This window comes from Argiope bruennichi, chromosome 6, assembly GCF_947563725.1.
Source record: "Argiope bruennichi chromosome 6, qqArgBrue1.1, whole genome shotgun sequence".
Taxonomy (NCBI): domain Eukaryota; kingdom Metazoa; phylum Arthropoda; class Arachnida; order Araneae; family Araneidae; genus Argiope; species Argiope bruennichi.
Window position 1 is genome coordinate 16,406,507 of NC_079156.1, and position 21,210 is coordinate 16,427,716.

At 32.8% G+C, this 21,210-nt stretch overlaps 1 protein-coding gene across 1 annotated transcript in view; it reads left to right on the forward strand.

Moving 5' to 3' along the window:
* The window catches only part of LOC129972472 (vesicular glutamate transporter 1-like), a 165,350-nt gene that overhangs the window by 127,629 nt on the left and 16,511 nt on the right, over positions 1-21,210 (forward strand). The window contains exons 6-8 of the mRNA XM_056086617.1: positions 13,323-13,410; positions 15,016-15,102; positions 17,754-17,890. Coding sequence (XP_055942592.1) covers positions 13,323-13,410; positions 15,016-15,102; positions 17,754-17,890 — 312 coding nt within the window. The remainder of the gene's footprint in view (positions 1-13,322; positions 13,411-15,015; positions 15,103-17,753; positions 17,891-21,210) is intronic.

Genomic DNA, 21,210 nt, shown 5'->3' on the forward strand with positions numbered 1-21,210 from the left:
AGGCATGTTTTTTCTCAACGGATTGAAACCTAAATTTGACACAAACATGTTCTTACAGTTACAAAATCCCATGTTAAATGTGATGTTTTTAAATCATTGTAATTTGAATTATTGAGTTTACATGTTTCTGGAAGTAGAGAACGACAGACGGTCAACCCCGTGTTCAATTCGGTCCACAAGTCTAGGTATCTAGACTATCTATGTTAATTCCGCTAACAGAATGTCATCTATCTATCTCTCTTCGTTTCGTAGTTATCGTATTAGCTTATATTCGAACAGACGGATGGACAGATTTCCTCAGAACGGATTTTGTTGAAAATTTGATAGAAATCGAAAAATTCGGTGTAAAGACCAAATCTACTCAAAGCGTTTTTGAGTTACCAGACAGACGGACTTTTTTCAAATATATGTTCTTCGAACTCAGCGAGGTCTAAAACGTGGAGATTTGCCAACGTCTCGACGATTGCTATACTTTCTCTATATATGATTGACGATTACTATACTTTCTCTATATATGATTGACGATTGCTATACTTTCTCTATATATGATTGACGATTACTATACTTTCTCTATATATGATTGACGATTGCTATACTTTCTCTATATATGATTGACGATTGCTATACTTTCTCTATATATGATTGACGATTGCTATACTTTCTCTATATATGATTGACGATTGCTATACTTTCTCTATATATGATTGACGATTGCTATACTTTCTCTATATATGATTGACGATTGCTATACTTTCTCTATATATGATTGACGATTGCTATACTTTCTCTATATATGATTGACGATTACTATACTTTCTCAATACTACATATATGAGAAAGTAAATAGGGTACAAGCCAAAAGGAATGAAAGAGGATAATTTCTGAAGACATCTCATTCCAGAGGCATTCGAGTGAGCATTTTTTAAGAAAATGTTTGGACGCCGCTGTGATCATTAATTAGGTATAACTGTTTTCCTCTGGTACTTTTTTTTACAAAATTGTATAATTGTTTTCCTATGGTACTCTGGCACTTTTTTGTTTTATTAATTTAGAAAAAATAGGCAAGACTTTCCCTTTAGGATTATATTTTTATTTGCAGTTTTTCTTCCTCGGAAACTGTGAAATTTTAGATTTCTTTTTACAAATACGTATATTGTCCGATTACTTTGATTACTTTCATCGTTGAATGGATACGAATTACATGGCATTTTATTCCACTTTTTCTGTTTCTCTATTTGACCCCCTTTGAATTCTCTATTTGATCATTTCTCTATTTTATTTCTCTATATAAGTGTAAAATCTGTAATAAGGGAAGCAATTACTCTTCCAAAAGAATTTTCACGAGAGCTCATTACTGAGATATGTATTGTGCATGTGTATAATTTTGGTATGGTGTTTCTAAAATTAAATCACACATATTGACGCAATGAGATTTTCCCAACTTTTTTATTATAAGTTCAAAAACATCAACGTTTAGTCACAAAATCAGAAAAAAGTTGAGTGAGAATAAAACTTATTACGTCTAAATTGGAAGCAAATTTGTTTATAATGCTTAGTACATTTTTAAGGGATGAATTTTGTAAGAGAATTTTATATTAAACGAACGAATAATGTTTACATAAAGTTGACTATAACGTTAAGTAACGCGACGAAATTCGGAATCAGGTTTAATATCAATTTAATACCCTAAAAAATTTTTTTTCAAAATATGAATGAGGTAAAAAAAAAAAATTGGAACCTTTCTTTTATCTTTTGCTTTTCTAAAATCATTTTCCATAAATTGTTTCTACCAAGTCTGCACTATTTTATATAATACATTATATATAGTCTTGTTTAATATTTTAGTAATAATATTTAAGATCTTAAATATTACTACATTTGGGCAGTTTAACTAACAAATGCAAATCATGCTTTGACAGTGAAGTTTTGGCTCCTTAATATAATATATGTGTGTAACGTAATATATATATATATAATACATAATTTGTAATGAGTGGCCGACAGGAAAACAAATTGGAAATTCAATATATTTTTCTAAGGGCGGGCCTCATTTATGCAAGAGGACAAAAGTAGAACACGTCTGTTCGTTCCAGAACACAAAAATAAAAGTGAGAAATTTTTTTCTCAATGCTTTTTACTTAGAGATTCTTTCTTATAGGGAGACATCTAAAGAAAATCTTGGGTGTTTCTGAAAGGAATGCCTTGGGGTCAGGGATTTTTCCTCTTTCGCTTGCAGCGTGAGAAATGCAGAATGAGCAAGTTTTTTAGAACGCGTGTTAGAAATAATTAAATAAAAAGTGGGATTTGGATCAACGAATAAGAGAAATTCTTAGAATAAAGTAATATGAGCTAAGGTAAAGAAAATTAAGCAAGGTTTAAATTAGGTTAGAATATATCATTGAATACATGTATTAGAAAAAGTGATTAAGGGATGACTGACCCTCTATAGGGCAGACCATTTGACCTATAGCTACCAAATTTGATCCTGATATATTTTGGATGGAAACATGTAGTTTTAATTCGAATTTTAATTAATTAAAAATTAAGCGGGAATTGTTTCTTTTCCGCGATTATTTCCGAAAAATCTTGTTCATGATAACAAATTAAAGTGCAGTGTTTCTTGAATTTTCGAATTTTTTGAAAATATTGTTTCCTTTAGCATAGATTTCAGAAATAATTTTCATATACTGCAATGGAATTTAAACTGTTTTTATTCTTTCATAAAATATTCAATTGCGTGATTTTTCACCATTGTTGAAAGCTAAAAAAGGAAGTTTTCTATATAATACCTTCGTACCTTGCAAAATGAAGAGAAAAATGGAGTTAAAAAACCGTCAAATTTAAGAGATAGACGAACCGGTCATTTATGTTTCTAATAGCGCGATGTTGTTGTGGGACTAGTCTCCATTAGAAAAGTTCATGTACATAGTAAACAGAGTTTAGATAAGACAAAATAACACCGCTTTGACAGTTTGGAGGAATCAAGGGCATTAAGTTGCATCTAAAGAATTTATCTAAAATTAAATATATCTTGTATTCATAGTGAAGCAGCTGGCCGCTAGATGCGTATAATTTATAAATAATTACAGTGCATTTTATAAACGTGGCGAGACAACAATATCTTAATTGCTCTAAAAACAAACTTTGTTGTTTTTCAAACAAAGCAAACCGGAAAAGAAGAAAAAGAAAAGAAAAGAAAGCAAGAAAGAGCTCATCAGAATCTCCGAGATTGAAGCTAGCTCTTTGTCTCGCATCGTTAAACAAGTTTAAGAAATAAGGAAGGAAAAAAGCTCTTTCTTATCTGGAAATTATTCTCTGAGGAACGGCCTGTCTACATCCTCACTTTCTTTCACAAGAAAAGAATAAAGTACCCCATTTCCAGCCAGTCTAATGTGTCCGCACTAAACGCACTTCGCGAGCCTTAATGGTGAAATATGTAAGGAAGGCTCTGATTCGTCGTCCAGAAAGAGCTGCTACTCCTATCTCTACGCCCTGAGCAGCTATGCGTCCGGAAACATGACAGCCTAACACTGTAGTAAGTGATCATCTTTCGTCACTATGGTAACCGACGATAACATGGTAGCTAGCTGCCAGCCCTACGATGTTTTAATGCCGGAGTAACTGCGATACAATGTTCCAGCGTAGTTTCACCATTCTTTTTTCCCCTCAGTCTTGTTGGTATTTTTAGATGTTTGGAATTAAAGAGATTTTTTGTTCTTTAAAATAAAGTTTCATTTTTCCTTTCTTTTTATTGTTTCTTCTAAAGTTGGGTATACATAAATATTTATAAGATTCCGCCCCAGACAAAAGGTTTGTTTGTGAATTAATTTCCCTCTGGTAAATTCTTCCATTTGTCTTTTCTGTGGCGCGTTTGCGGTTTGTGTTTGCTTAATTTTTCTCGAGTAAACCTTTCAATTCCAATTATTTTTTTTTTTTATATAATAAGGAAGTTATTATGTAATTGAAACACAAAAATGAAACAAGTCTTTCTTGAGAATGTTTTCAAGCTCAATGTTTACAAATGTGAGTAAGATTCTTTAGCGTTGTTTAAAAGTAACAATTAAGATTTACGTAGCAGATTGTCAAAGGTGTTTTGGGAATTGTTTTAGTTTGAACTTGGTGTTTCAATATAAAGGAATATTTTCCCATTTCGCGGGGGAAAAATCAGTTTTTCGCGCTAAGTCAAACATGCTTTTATTTTCTAATTTGAAAAGATTTTAAGGCAAGGCAATGCTTAATGAAGGCAGAGTAAAGTTTAGAGGAAAAAATTGCTGTCTGCTGGTATTATAGTTTCACAAGCATTGTAATGAGAATTCTTGGATAAAATCCTCGGTAGACAATTTGCAGTGACTAATTTTAATCTACCAGCTTTTTTTTGTTGTTGTTGTTGCCATTTAATAATGCCGATAATTTTTAGCATTAACTTTGTAAATTTTCAAACATCTTCCTAAGTAAATTTTTGATACATGGTTTAAAATCTATCTTGACAAATTTCTATTTTTTTATGTATTTTTAGTTGATACATTCCATGTTTTTAAAATAAAATGTATTATATAATCTTCATTAACTCCCTTTTCTCCTAGAGCTTTCAAACTTTGAACCTTTATGCTTTATTGATAGCATTATACTATTTTAAAATTACCGACTAATTTATTAATTTAAACAAATTTTTAATAAACTTGAGTGGCATTATATATCAATGAATTAGGGAGGGGGAATTGAACTTAGGGGTCCATAATATTTATAATAATAAATAAGAGTTACAGATCAAAAAGCATAAAATTGTTAAAATTTCCCTCCTTGGCACAAAATAAAAATGTGTTTGAAAAAATTATTCAAGCTAAACTCATTTGAAATTTTAAAAAACTATTTATGTTTGTAGATATGAGTCAACATGAAATTTTCTCCAGCTGATTTAATTTTTACTTTTTAATATACGAATACAGAAAGTATTGTAATCGTGGAAACATTAGAACTTAAAATTTGACAAATCTCCATATTTTAGACATCCCTCACTTTGAAAAATACTTTTTGGGGGAAATGTCTGCCTGTCTGTCAGTTCGTCTATTTTTCTGTTGATAAAGATAAATAAGAAACTATTTTAATTAGAAGGATGAATTTGTTGCATGATCTTTACATCAAATTTGTAGATTTCTATTAAATTTTGAGCTAAGTCTAAAAAATCTCTTTGTCCGTCTGTCTGAATATATGTCAACATGATAATTACAAAACGAAGGATCAAGATGGAAAAAATTAGGTACAAAGATTTGACATTTACACTTTTGTTTTACAATCACAATTTTGTTTTAAGGTGGTTGAGAAAAAAAAAACGTCTAAAACATAGAATAATCTTTATCAGAAAATATGCGAAAATGTTTTGGGAGACTTCTGCTGGCTTTTATTTGATATAAGATTGCAGTCAGTTATTCTTTTTTGTCTTTCTTATGATAACAATAGATCAATATTTTTTTAATATATATATATATTGTTACAAATCTGTAATTTTGCTATCCGGCACGAATAGTGTCATCCTGGAAAAACCGTTAAAACCTTTGCAAGATCTGTACTGTGCGTGCTGATCTTGGCGACCATTTGGCTACTTGGCGATGAATTTGGCGAGTTTGGCAACTAAATGGATAATACAAGGAAAGTTCGAGAAGTTTCACGATCCATCCAGTAGGAACCAATATACACTCTGATACGTCCTGATTGGTCTGAAGATTCTAGCCCCGCCTCCCGGAACTATAAAAGACAGGTACTCTGAAGCTGCAGTGAAGTGGTGTGTATCGTCGGGAATCGTGTGTGAGAGTAGTCGGAGTCACCGACAAGTAACAGATTTTAGAGGATTAGACAGCAAGCAAGCTGCTGAACAAGCGATTAAAGGCGCTGCGTTATTACGATTAATTGACGGTATTTGTAGAGGAGAAAAAATTTTGTAACAATATATATATATATATTCGCAGCCCATTTTAAGTAAAAAGAGTTCTAAATGTTATTTAGAGCATGAAAAATTTAATTGTTGCAGTGAAACATCACTCAGCATAATACCTCTTGAAATTAAATATTATTATAGAAGTATAAAAAAAATGATAAAAACTGAAGTTTCAGGCCGCAGCATCGAAGAATGATTTATACTTGATACCCTTCACAAAAGAGATGGTTCAGCCTTCTGGAGATGTGGAAAATACATTCCTTAAAGCCTTATTGGAATTTTAAGTTTGACCCTGATCGAATTCATTTCCATACTGATCTCTTGGCCAAGATTAGCAAAAAGTCAGAATTAACTGAATTTACCTGACAAATGTCTCTGGAAACAATTCATAGCATTCCATCTTCTGCTCTGAAAATGTACACTGATGGCAGTAAAAGAGATGGTGGCGTTTCTGGTAGTGGCGTGCACATTAAGACTCCTGAAGGAGCTACTGATATTTTGATTAGAAATCTTGTCAACTGTTCTGTATTCAGGTCTGAACTTATTGCAATCTATAAGGTACTTCAATATATCGACACATCCTCTGAAATTGTATTCGGAGACATTTGGATTTTAACGGACAGTCATGGCTCTATACAGAACCTTTCTCATTGGACGAAAGTGGGGGACAAGATTAGCATGAATATCTTAGACCTTATTGCCAGGCTCTTCGCTGAACACTCAGTGGGTCCCCTCACATATTGGTTTAAATGGTAATGAGATAGCGGATAACTTGGCTAAGATTGCCTCAGTTGACATATTTCATGGTGATGCAACACTAACTTATTCTGAAATCTCTTCTATCAAAAAGATAGAGTCGAGTGCACTTTGGACAGTCCCACCTGCTCACCCTTGGTACTTTGGTAAGAGTCTCGGTTGGTGTCACCGTCTGAATATCTCTAGAAAACAGCAAACGGCTCTCTCTCGTTTTTTGAGTGGACATACCAAATCCTTCACCTTCCAACACGGACGGAGGATCTTTGCTGAATTTCCTTAGTGAAAGGCAGATCAAGCCTCCCCCAATTATATTCTTAAATGTTTAAATTTCGATTTTTGAGATTTTAAGGTATCCGCTATTGTTTTTGGACTTTTTAGAGATCTTTGGTTTCATGGAGGTGGTATAACGCTGCTATATCATCTGGGATCAGAAACAACAACAACTTATAAATATTTATAAGTTGTTGTATACTTTTGTTATTTATGATGTTTTTGTATGTTGTTTATGATACTTATAAATTGGCTCCTACTAGCTGATTCTGTCCGGATTTTATCTGCCAATGAATTCTGGATGCAACGATTTTTACATGGCACTGTTTACAAAAGCTTAACGAATGCATCCAATTTTATTACAAAAAATACAAAAGTGTTTAAGCGATCTTTATAGAAATTTCTACACTGCTTACTTCTGGGGTTAAACTTGAAGTAATTATGACAAAAGGTTTTTAAAAAAGCTCAAAAACTTTATCAGACTATCAGTTACAGCAATTGAAAACAAACCTTTAATCATTGAAATGGAAAATGGAACTGAAATTTATATAAGTAAATAATCATATTCTGCAGAGCTCATTAAATAATGCCTTTTCTTCCAAATTAATTTATTAACTAATCATTTGCAGTTACCGGAACCTCCATAATTACCCCGGAGTGCTCCCAATTACCTCAAAGACTATGATGTATTTGGGAGCACGTTTTGGCATCTAATCATGGTAACATTTTGATCTAAAGAGAATATATTATAAATGATTGCATATTGGATTAGAACATTTTCCAATAATTTTAAATTAATTTTACTATTTTCCATTTAAAATACTGCTGTGGAAAATTCTGCCTGGTAGGTGTGTGATAAAATGTTCGGTACAGTCTCAAAAATGGATAACTAAGCTTTATTCTTAACGAAATACAGGTCTTAAAACACAGACGAAGTATACACAGATTAACATTTGCAGAGAAAACAATACACAGTAAATTGTTAATAAACAACCGTAATAGCAGCAGAAAGCATTCAAATAACCGCTGTAGATCCATTTTCCAAAGAGAGAATTCACTTAAGAAGCCATCACTCAACTCAAATGATTCCCTTGATTTTGGTAAATATTTTGTAATAGACAAAGAAGCTTCCAGGTGAATCTTATATCTACGTTCTTAATTAAGATGTTGCTACAATTCAATAGTTCCATGGCCCTTCGTTTTTGTTGTTAAAGCCGGAGGTCAATAATCTGGCATTCATTCATCAACCATTAAAATATCCATAACACTTTCTTCATTACTATGAGACTAACTATGCAGGGAAGCAATATTACAGATTTATAATAATACATTCTACTTTATAACATATCCATATATCTATCATAATTATTTAATACCTGTAATTTTGAATAATTTATAACCATTGTACCTTCAAATTTTTTTCAGAAGATGAGACTTTACAAAAACAAAGAGGACTTAGAGAACATACTTGGAGACTTCAAAAACATATCTTAAAATTATTACCCATATTTTTGTGTTCGAATATTTCAGGAAGTCATCTCAGGAAAATATTAAAATTTTGCCCAATTTCTGATTACTTTAAATTCTAGCAAATGCTTTTTTAAATCATTCTGAAGTGTACATTTCTACCGCCGAAAGTATTTTTGTGACAAATTTGGTATTCCAAAGATAGATAGAGCCTCTGATTCTGAGAATGCTGTTCAACAGCGTGGGGGATTCTGTGCATAAGAATTTTTATATTACTTAATTTATCGAAGAAATTAATAACTACTAATTAATTATTGATTTAAAATTAAAGTCCTGAGGAAGGGAATAATGTTTAAACAGGTAAACTGTAAATTTTCTCACTAGTTTAATGGAGCAAATTCAGTCTCACAAGAAGATCTTTTCTTTGATGATCAATTGCCTCTAGCCGATTTAATTTTGAAATCCACTGCATACCTTGCAGGATGAAACACGCTAAACAAAGGTTAAACAGCATAGTTAAATTTTCTTTAAAAATGGGACTTAAATGAAGTATCTTCATTAGGGATTACGACATTTTAGAAATAAATATTTCACTTCTTCATTATTGTAGTTTTACATAAAATAATTTTTCTGAAGAATTTTTTAATATCCATTAGAAAAACGAAAAGCTTCCATAAATCATGATTTTGGAAATCAGGAACAATCTTCGTAAGTATACTTCATCCCAACAAAAACTGAGCGTTTTATCACTTTAATAATTTTATGACGAATACACATTCTAATCATAGTCTGATAGCTAATTTCTATATTGTAAAATATAGATATGTACTTACAGTTGAAGAAATACTCTAAATGGTCTAAAAAATATATTTTATATTGTTTGAATCCATAAAATGTGTTTCTGAAACGCTTATGTGTCTAAATTTCTACACTTATAAACCGTTCCCCGGCTCTGTTTATTAGCGAAATATTTTTGACACGCTAGCATTTGAAACAATAATGCTTTCATGCTTTGAAGATTAAAATTGCCGTATTATAAAGCGAATATCACTGCTTTAGAACATTTCAATAGCTATCTTAAAGACAAACCGATAATACTGCACTTTTTGAAATGGCTTCATTACTAGATCAATTTCAATGAATATAACTTTTTTTTTCGCATTACAAGTACAACATCATTTTTTTTTACTGAATATGACTAATAGGACTTTGAGACTATAAAAAAATTTAGATTTCGCAAATTTTTTTTCTGTGATAATTTTTTTATTCATTATTTCAGAAAAAAAATAATTTACTTTTATTTAAAGTAATTTTTTCAACTGGAAGTATATTCCCACATCTAATAGCTCAAATACGGTAGAAAAAACCCATAAATATTAAATTAATGAGCCTTACTATTAACAGCTATCCCCATTATTAAACGAATAAGCATTCACTGCTTACGTAATCAATGCAGTAGTTATTACTTTTGTTTAAAACATTTCTCAACTGCAAGTATATTCCGATATCTAATAATTCACAAACAGTATAAAAGCTATAAATATTGTATTAACAAGCGTTAAGATTTGCAAATGAATGAGTATCGCATAATCCTTCCTTAATCCTTCATTAAATGAATGAGTATTCACGTAATCAATGCAATAGTTATTACTTTAATTTAAAGCCTTTTTTACAACTATAAAATATTCCCACATCTAAGAATTCAAAAACAGTAGAAGAAACCACAAATATTGCCTTAAAATTAACAAATAGCTCCTTTATTAAATGAATAAGCATTGACTCCTTATGTAATCAGTGTTAAAATTCTCCATCTTTATCTTCAGTCATCAAAACTGAATTCTGAATCATCCCTCCGCAATAAAAAGAAATGATTGATTAATCCCATCCCAAAAGGGGAATAGCAGAAAATGCTCTCTTGATTCACACTTCTAGACAAGCCCCTACACATTGTCATGGAATGGGCTTATGGAACTTCCTTCCGGGTTGTATATGATTACTTTCTTCCTTGCTTCCGGTTCTGCGCTGGGATCGAGATTATGTCCTTCCCCATGCCACGTGACATGGGTATTCCTTTTGAATCGAAAGCCTGATGATGGCGATGCGCTTCGATATATCGATATGTGAATGAGTGTTATTAAAAGAGAGAAAATACTTTTCTTTTTCAAAATTTTCATGTTTACAGTTCATGAATGGAAAAATATGTATAAAAGGCATTTTGCGATTTTGGTTTCACATCGCTTCCGTTAAAAAATTTTCTTAATTAATGGAAAGGATAATATACTCTTGTCTTCCCACCTATAATTTTTCAGTCCCAAAAATCGCTTTCATATATTGAAATATCTATTCCTTAAATTGTTTAGAATTAGAATGCATATCCGGGGAATAGAATATATCCGGGGAACCAGATTTTTAGCAGATAATATAAAGTTTGATATAGATCATTTTACAACAATTTTAAGAAAGCAATTAGTATATCAAGAATTAATGGTTATTTCTCTTCTAAAATATTAAATTTTTTAAAGCAATGGTTTACTAAAAGATGATGATTCTTTTTGAATAAGATATTTTAAAAACAAAGCATTGAATTAAAAAAATTATTGCACTTTTATAAAATATTTGCTAATATTTATCTAATGTTATTTATTATGATTAAATATGAAAGTTCAAAATATACATCACAATTCAAAATTTCCCTTCAATAAGTTCTGAATTATTCTTTTTTTCAATTCACAATGTTAATGCTAAAAATGTCTTCCTGTGTAAAAAGATATTAAGCAAGACTAGCATCAATGATCTTTCTAAAACTTTCACTCATACTTTTTCTTAAAGACGTTATCCTAGAGAACGCCTTGCATAGCATTGGCGTACAATAAATACAAAATATTCTTTTGACGTGAATGTAGCATTTTTACTGAATCTGTTGACTCGCTCTTGGCAAGTTATTTGGCGATTAATCCTTGGCATACGTTAATAGCATCCAAAAATGGAATTTGTGTTTAGACTCGTTTTTCTCTACCGAGCGAAACAAAAAATTTGGTGCAAAACTGCACTTATAGTCACCAAATTCCATACCAAATTTGATATATTTAGAGTCATTATGTTTTTAAATTATCAAGTTTATAGGTTACCGAAATTATAGACCGACAGATGGTCAATCCCTTGTTGAATTTGATTCAAAATTTGATGGAAATCTATAACATAATTAATAAATCTGTGTACTGAATTTTATCTGGCTAGCTCTCTTCGTTTCATAGTTATTGTATTAACTTATATTCGAATAGCCGGACAGACGGACTTCTTATTAACACATGTTACTCAAAATTGATAAAATCTGCAAATCTGGTCTAAAGACCAAATACCAAATGTCAACCGTCTAGCTTGAAGTTTTTTTAGTTATCTTTGTGGCAAACAGGCAAATGTCTGTCTGACAGTCTGTCAATTTCCTATCACAAATCACTATGGCATGTCTTGATTTGTTAATTATTAAACTGGCAAAATAAAACTTACTTAATATGGTTAATTATTTTCTTTTGTACTCAGTTTATAAAAATATTGTAATGTATCTTTACTATAAAAAAAACAATGGATTGAGCTTTCTAAACTTTCTCGCACATTTTCTAATAAAGCTGTTATCACCCAACTTCCATAAAAAATTATGGACTTTGGGCTAAGAAATCCTTGAATAGCATTGACATGCAATAGTTACGAAATATTAATCATTGATATGAATTTAGCATTTTTTCTGAATCTGTGGTGATATTAATCATTGGCGAGTTTTTTTACGATTAATCTCTGGCACGCGGCCAATAGTATCTGAAAATTGAATTTCCATTTCTCCCAACCGATTGAAACAAAAATTTGACACAGAAGTACACTCGTAGTCACGAAATCACTTACAAAATCTGCTATATTTAAGCCATTGCGTTTTTGAGTTATCAATCACATTTACATATTTCTGAATGAATAAATGGTTAACACTTGTTGGATTTGGCTCAAAATTTGATAGATGTCTACACTATAGATGTTAAATTATGTATCAAATTCTATTTATCTATCTCTCTTCATTTTGTAGTTATTGTGTAACTTATATTCGAACAGCCGGACAGACAAACAATCTAAACGGATTTTGCTCGAACTTTGAAAGAAATCTACAAATTTTGTGTAAAGACCTTATACTAAATTTCCTCCGTCCAGATCAAAGCATTTTTTGAGTCATCTTGTTAAAATAAACATTTTTGGAAATCAGAGAGGTATGAAGCGTGGAGATTCGCCAAAATTTCGAATTCGAATTTTTGGGACGATTGCAATATTTTCTCTGTGATTCGTAAACGAGAACGGAAAAAATGATACCAACGAAGAAACGGATGAAATTTGGAGATTTTACTAGCCATCGCAAAACTTTTGTAACTCCCGCGAATCATAATTTTTCGGTCATTATAAAGCAAATGAAAATTATATTGCAGAAATCCTTGACTAAGATTAACCTAGAGTTTTGTAAGTAGTGAAAATTTGGAAAAAAAATTATTTTATTTGAATAGTGATGTTTTTTTATACGTAGTAACTCTCTTTGGTATAGCAAAAATCCTGCTTTCTTTTATATATTGGTAGCTGTACAGCATCTGGACAATTTATGCCGATTCAGCTCATTTTGAAATAAATACACCTCCTTTGAGAAACATTAATTATTATTTGATATATTATCGTGTTTTTATGTACTTCCAAGTCATATCTGTATTTATTTAATTCGCTTTTTGTACTGCCACAAATTGGCAGTCCTTTCAAGGTCGTCATTCTACAACAAAGATCTCTTTTGTGTGACACCAAACTTCTGTCATTGCTCTATAGCAATCTGTTTTTTCTGTGGCACTTGTCCTTATTGGAAATTGTTTTCTTTCAGGGAGTGACGTATCCTGCGTGTCACGGAATTTGGCGGCATTGGGCGCCACCCATGGAAAGAAGTCGTCTAGCCACCCTAGCCTTTTGTGGTAAGAGCATTTTCTTCTCTATAGCAGTTTATTGATTCCAACACTAGAATAATTCTAACAGCTTTCAGCCATCATACACTACACGTTTTTATGTTTAAGACAACTTTTGTTGTGTGCCTATTGTCCATTCCAGTGTGCTTTTATTCATATAAGGATTGCCCAGATGAAAAGTGGACAGGTTGAATGAGTTGAATGAAAATAATATATTTATTGGAAATCAAAAGAAATAGCCATGGGTGTTGTAACACAGGTCCAATCGTTTCGGTAGCAGGTATAGGCCTTTGATGTAGAAAGATGGTGATTGATTCTTGTGGAAGTCCTGTACAGCTTCCTTCACTTTGTCGTCCGAATGGAAACGGGTAACCAGTAATGCTCACTTAAATGGCCCAAAGATGGAGAAATCACAAGGATTGTACGGCGGGGGTTCCAACATTTCCCAAAGGAATTTTTTAAGGTCGTCTGGGTTTCACGCGAGACGTGTGTGTGGGCATTGTCATAGAGAAAGATTAGTTGTTATGTGAGAAGGTTTGGATGTTTGCTTTTTATTGCTTTCCGTAGTTTCGTCGGAGTACGGGAGTATTGGGGCAAGAAATCAGTCAATAGTTTGAGCTAGTTATATGAAATTTGGTGTGTGGTCATTACACTAAATTTGTAGATCCCTGTCAAATTTTGAACACATTCTATTCAGAGGAAGTATGTCTTTCCAGTAGTCCGAATATAGGTTAACATGATAGCTACAAAACGAAGAAAGCTAAATGGATAAAATTCGGTACAAAGATTTAACTTCTATAATGTAGAAACTTATCAAATCTTGGTTGACCGTCTGTCGGTCTGTGCTTTTAGAAGCATTTAAGGGTGCTAACCGAAAAAGGAAATAACTTAAATATATGAAATTGGGATTTTGAGGTATGGGATTTTATGTGTACAAGTATTGTTCCGCATCAAATTTTTGTCCCACTCGGTGGTGAAAAATGCGTCTAAAACACAAATACGATTTTCAGTTATTAATCGCATGCCATGGTTTAACAGCCAAAAAACTCGTCAAAGGACAATGATAGATTCAGTAAAAATGCTAGAGGATTAATTCAAAATTTCTAAGTAAAAACTCTAAAGGTAAATATTTCGTAAGTATTACACCCCAAGGTTATTCAATGCGTTTGGGATAACACCGCGAGAAAATTTTGGGCAGACCGATCCGACTGGGTTAAACTTTTGGTGCTCCACATTTATTGTTTGATCCTTTAGTTGTAAAAACAAAAAAGAAAGTTATGAGTTGAATGAATTCTTAATTTTATGTTATATTTGAATATATGATTTGAGGAAGAATTATTTAAAAATGGAAACTTAAGAATCTGAGTCTAAATTTTGTCTATTCTATTATTGTTTACAAGAAAGTTAAACATTCATAATCGATGAAATTGTTTTTTAAAAACTTATGCATTTTTTAAAAAAATTTTTGCATTGCTACAACTGATAAATCAGATTTCTATAAAATCTTTATTAAATCAGCAACCAGTTATATTGGAATTCAAGTAACAAATTTCGTTCTTGAATCAATCGTTAATTGATTTAAGCATTGTCATTCTGTGTTTTTATCTTTTTCAGGCTCTTATGCGGGTGCTGTGGTGGGGATGCCTCTATCTGGGTTCCTCACGGACTTGGCTGGGTGGCAGTCCTGCTTTTACTTTTATGGTGAGTGATTCTTTAAAAGCGTTACATCCACTCATGAAAATAACTGTATGAAAGTGAATGAAAACTAATTCTGTAAGTAATTTGGAAATTTCGAACAAACAATCTTGAGACTCTGCATGTTTTTCATATAGAGAAAAAGTTCTTGCAACTTAACTTTTCTTAAAATTAGAGTTTTAGTCTCCAGAATATTGATATATTGAAATGTTAATATTTACAGTTTGGAAAACATTCCGCAAATTACTTTGCACACACATTGTAATGCGCTATAAGTAAGAATATTGAACCCAAAGCAATCATATTTGGCATTTAGTTAATTCCTAGAGAGTAGGGGCTCTGTAAGAAAAGATGTTAGTTTTTACTCAAAATTAATTGTTCAACTCACTTTGAATTAACATAAAATTAATCAAATGTTCACATTTTTACGCGTCGATTTCGAAACATATTTCACAAAATCACTGGCGCGGTGCCCTGGTGGTAAGGTTTTAGCTTCGAAAGCGGGGGGCTTCAGGTTCGAGTCTCGATTTCAGCGAAGAATCGTTGTGTAAGCGGGTCCTGTACATGCTAAATCCGTTGGGACAAGCATCCTCTCGCTGATATGGTGTGCAAGTTTGGAGAAGAAGTGTCATCTCAGGTGTCGTCCTCGTCATCTGAGCGATGTTCAAAATAACGAGGTCCACCCCAGAATATCCCTAGTGTTTCTTTAAAAAACGGGATGTTAATATAACTAAACTAACCACAGACTTAAAAACTTTAATATTGCTATATAACCGTAGACATGTTTCCGTGCGATTTTTTACAAAATGATTCGCGTTGTGTTGATAATGCTTAAAATTATTGAAGTTCTTGATATAACCAGCAAAAGGGACGCTAGGAACTTAATATTATAATACCAATAGTAGCAATATTAATAATTGAATGTAGATAATGCCACGTGACAGTAATTCTCTTCTTGAAGTTCACGAGGTAATAAATACTTTTGTGTATGAGTTGACGTAAGCTCGAATGCATTTACAATCTGACTTTTTTAAACAGAAAGTTTAATTTTGTGAAGTTCAATTTTTTAATGTTTTGTGAATTTCTTAATGTGTAATATTAATTATGATTATTTTGCTACATTATGAAGAGAAATCAATCATAAGGTCAATCAATGCAAATACATAGACTGAATTTGGAGAATTTATATTAATCTCAGAGACAATTGTACGTTGCACGCTTGTACGGAAAAACTTAGGGGTTTATTTGTATGTACTTCAAATGGAATCCCCTAAAATATTATATATACAAGAACTTTACAATGAACTTAAGATTGCCTACAACAGTAATTGCAATTTTTATAAACCAACACACAAAAGTAATAATGTAAATATTAATATCTTATTTTAATTAAATACAATATTTTATATTAAACTTTCAATTTATGTTCGTTTAATCTATGTTCTAATATTCTAATTTAATTTAACACGATAACAACTACAAAATGAAGAACGTTAAATGGATAAAATTAGATACGCGGATTAAACATCCATGGTGTAGAGACCCATAAAATTTTGAGCAAAATCCAACAAGGGGTTGGCCATCTGTCGATCTGTACTTTCAGAAACAACTCGAAAATGCAATGGCTTAAATATATCAAATTTGGCATGTAATTTTATGACTACAATTGTAGGTCTGTGTCAAATTTTGGAGCCTTATGCGAGAAAGTTTTGGAGAGACCACTTTCTCTGTTTAGTATTCTCAGAACTGCTATCTTATGGTGGGAAGTAAATTTTAGAAATGAATAGTGATAGTCGGGTGCCGCTTCAGTGATCTCAAAGCTTGGCGACAAACTTGGCGAACATTTGGCGACTTGGCGGCAAATCTGGTGACTTTGATGATAAAATAGAAATTACTGGAAACTTTGAGAATTTTATCGATCCATCCAATAGGAACTGAGATACGCTTGATTGGTCCGAGAACCTTCTCGCTCCGCCACTCGGGAACTATAAAAGACCGGTAGTCCCAAGCTGCAATGAATTAGAGTCAGTCAGCAATCGTGAATCGTGTCCGTAGTCGGGGTCGTAGTCAACTAATGAGTCGTCGAGAGGATAACGAAGTGAAATAGTCCGGCGAAGTGCAATCATTGTGTGGAGTCCAAGCTATTGCTGAACTGAGCTGTGTGCCGAGTCCTGATATTTATTGTAGAAGCAGCAGCGGGTCCTGGTATTTATTGTAGAAGCAGCATCGAGTCCTGTAAGGAGTAGACAGCCGTGTAGTAGTATATCGGCAGCTGAATACAGCTAAAGCTAGGAGACAGTGGAGAACTGCAGCCGTTTGGAGAGACCTACGTGAGAGTAGGTGAAGCTACGAAGATTCCCTCTCCTGTTGAATTCTATGTGGCCGCTTCATATGCTGTGGCTGTTATTACTACCGATTACGACTTGTGGGCTATTGTTTGTTGAAGTGTGCTGCTGTGTGTCGCCTTGTCTTCGTCTCGACTGTATATATTTGTCGTCTGTGTATTCGTCATCTCTGTGTTAATGTCTTCGTGTCAATAAAAGTCGTCTGTCACTAAAGTACTGTTTATTTCATCGACCATCGAATCTTAAAAGAACCCCAACGGAAGCAGTAAATTACATAACAATATTATCTTTATTTATTTATTTTCATTTCAGGCGCTGCTGGAATGGTGTGGTACGTGTTTTGGATATGGCTGTCGTTCGAAAGACCTTGCACCCATCCAACCATCACCCAAGCGGAGCTCATTTACATCGAGGAGAGTATAGGGAAAGTGGCACAATCCACTCCGACGGTAAGCAATAGTCAGGAAAATTTATCATGAATGTAAACTTACTTTAGAATATCCTGTTTCCTTACTGCGGTCTAACCGCCAGGGTATAATATCTTAATCCTGACCGATCAAATAAGAGAGTAGTGTAACCAACAATTCCTTTATTTACAGCCTTACACAAAAACAACTTGTTCACATCTAAGTTAATATTATTTACAAAATTCACACAACAGTTGGAAGTTAATCATGAAATAGTTCCTCGATCATTTCGGTGAGTAAACACCTAAGAAACGCTAACAGGCCGTTAGATCAAACGGCTACACAATGGGTAGCTCCAGAATCTTTATTGGGTGGATCTTAACACAGAAGCCCGAATCACACGGAGCTTCTCAGGAACACCTTCGAACATTCACGACTCCTTCTTAAACGGCTCTCTCTGCTCTTCTTCTTCTTCTTTTTTTTTCCCCCTTCAAGAAAAATACCGCATTTTATTTCCGTCAAATCTCAGCTTCTCATTTTCACATTGGTGCACTTGATCTCCTTATAACCCGAGAGCTGTTCAGCACTGCTTCCTCAATAGTCTCCAGTCGATCGTAAGAATGTCTATTAATGATTCATCTTTGTAGCTACTCTTCCAGAAAACACGTTAATTATATTCAATTCACCACTAAAACCGGCTAAAATCCACCTGACTTCGACACTTAATGACAATGGTTGCTTGTAATTGATGTGAGGAGTCCATTCGTAACGGGAAAAAAAAGTTTATCTGGATGTTTTGACGTTCTTGTTCCTTGAAGATACGAAGGATCTCCCTGAAACGACGAAGCACGCACATGTGGTTCTTTATCTGGATACAATTAATGGCCTACTTGCGAAAAGGATCTCCATCTGGCAGTCCGGAGGCATTTAACAATGTGCGTATGTGTGTGGTAACAGGTGATGTTACATCTAGCCGGAATGCGAATTATCAGGTGAGGGAAACGGGGAAAGTAACAAGGGAAAGATGCCGCCAACAATAATTAAACTCATCGGTTGATCAGTTGGTTGGATGATTCGACTTGGTGTCAAGTACTAGATATAATTTTTTAAAAAGTACATCATAAAATAAAGACAATTGAAACAAATAATTAAAACTTCGATAGATTTCTTCTCCCCACCCTGCTCCCCCCCAAAAAAACTTTCTAGAAGATCTGATTGTATCAATAGGATAGAATTCAGAATGATGTAAGGCTTATGGAAGTAAGTTCATACTCAATAAATGATTGAAAGAAACTTCAAGGGAAAACACGCACAAGGAAATCGCACAAAAATGTATGAAATACTGAAATAGTACAGAAGTTGCAGGAGAAGTAGATATCATAAACTGGTGCTTTGACCCGCTCGAGGGCACGGATTAATTGAAAAATCAGACGCCATGGCAGTATGCTGGAATTACAGTTGAGTCCTTAAAGCCATTACCGGCCACGGTACAATTCCTCTCATACGAGGCATGTTCCGTCATCGGTAGGGGGTAGTTATCTCCACACTATTTCTGCATCCACCAGTGTGATGAGAACCAACCATCATACGGGGAGCTTCTGATTCCCATGTCTGAGGTACCCCTGTTGAAATGGATGGAAAAAATGTTGGAAAAAATGTTCCACGAGATAAAAAAAACATGATTAAAATAAAATTTTCATAAATCAAATACACACAAAGAAAAGAGGGCAGGTTAAAAGTATAAAATGAATAAACATAGCATATTAGTTAAAAGTTAAAAAAGAAATTTGCACAGAATTTACAGACTAAATATGCTAGAATATTGTCATTGTGTTTTAAATACGATGCAAAAAATGCTTTGCGTCAAAACACTTGAAACAAAGAAAAAAGAAGACCAACACGATTTCAGTGAAAAATATTTTTTTAAGTCAAACATTAATCCTTAGATTATGGACTATAGGAAATCTAGAAAAAAAATTTTAACAAAGAAACTACTTTCCCTTTTTTTATTATCTTTCTTATATTTAGGAGATAATATCTTTGATTTTCCTCGACCCTCCATAGATTTACCGTTTTTGCTTTTTGTCGCTGCTCTAAAAAGAACAGGAGAAAGAAACAATCAATTACGTGAGCAGAGCAGAGATAGATTAAATAAACGGGGAAATTAATGAAAAGATCCGTGATTAAATAATCGGAGGAACGCTGAAAGCTGATATCGGTTCTATTTGACGAAAGCAAAGATAAAATTTCTTGTCACACTCTTTGCACTACCTGTAATAGGAAAAGGCTTAATGTACAATTCAAAACATCCCTAATACAGGTGGACATCAAAACTACAGACGAAACATGCAAACATAATCTTTTTATAATTTTAGGTTTTAATATATAACTTTCAAATAAAAAATAAACTTGAAATCCTAAAGCCAAAACTGAATAAATTTTCGAAACTACATTGCGCTAGTCTTGAATACGTTGTATATTCCTTAGCTTTCACAGACTTTTCCCAATTTTAACTTCAAAACTTTTGCAAAACAGTAAATTTCCGATTATCAGCAAAAATGGAGGATAAGGTATCCACTGGTTCTATTTCACTCAATACTAGAGAAAAGTGACGTAATATTCATTCTCACGTTGCAAGCATTTTTAGACGACTCTATTTTTCTTTTATTTTTCTTCCTTTTATTTTTTCGACAAAATTGAATTTTTCAAAAAATTAATGCCGATATTTATCTGAAACTTTTACTCTGTATTTCCTTCTGTATAACAAAAATGTATTTTTTTTTAAAAAATTGCTCCACTTAAAAAAATTAAATGTTTTTCAAATTTTACATTTATTCTTTTTTTCAATTTATTTGTGATTTAGTTTAATTTCTCTAAAAATCAAATAACTGAATGTATAAACGTTTTTGATAGTCTAATTTAAAATTTAATGGATTTAATACTTTTCCTCTCATATTGGTAGCTTTTTATTTAAAGGTGAAATTTCGATGTTACGATGTTTCATTTACTTTTTTTTAATCGAACCTGATATTGTAGAGAAGGCGTACACTACACTATTTCTCCAAAGGAGCTAACCCATTCTTGAAACGTAGGAAAAATTTCAAAATTCCTTCATATCGGTGTAACTCTAATTACACTGTTTCTGCTTCTTACTCCAAAGAGCTCAATCAGCTCTTGGAACATCAGGAACAATCTCAAAATTCCATTTGTCACATCAGTGAGACACAAAATATATCTGGTCTGAAATCAATTATCAAATGTTCCCTTCTACTGAGGTCTGTTGAATGAATATTTACCATAAAAATCTCAAATTTCTAATAAAAGAAATAGGGCCCTAGAACCACAGTCTCACTTTCATATTG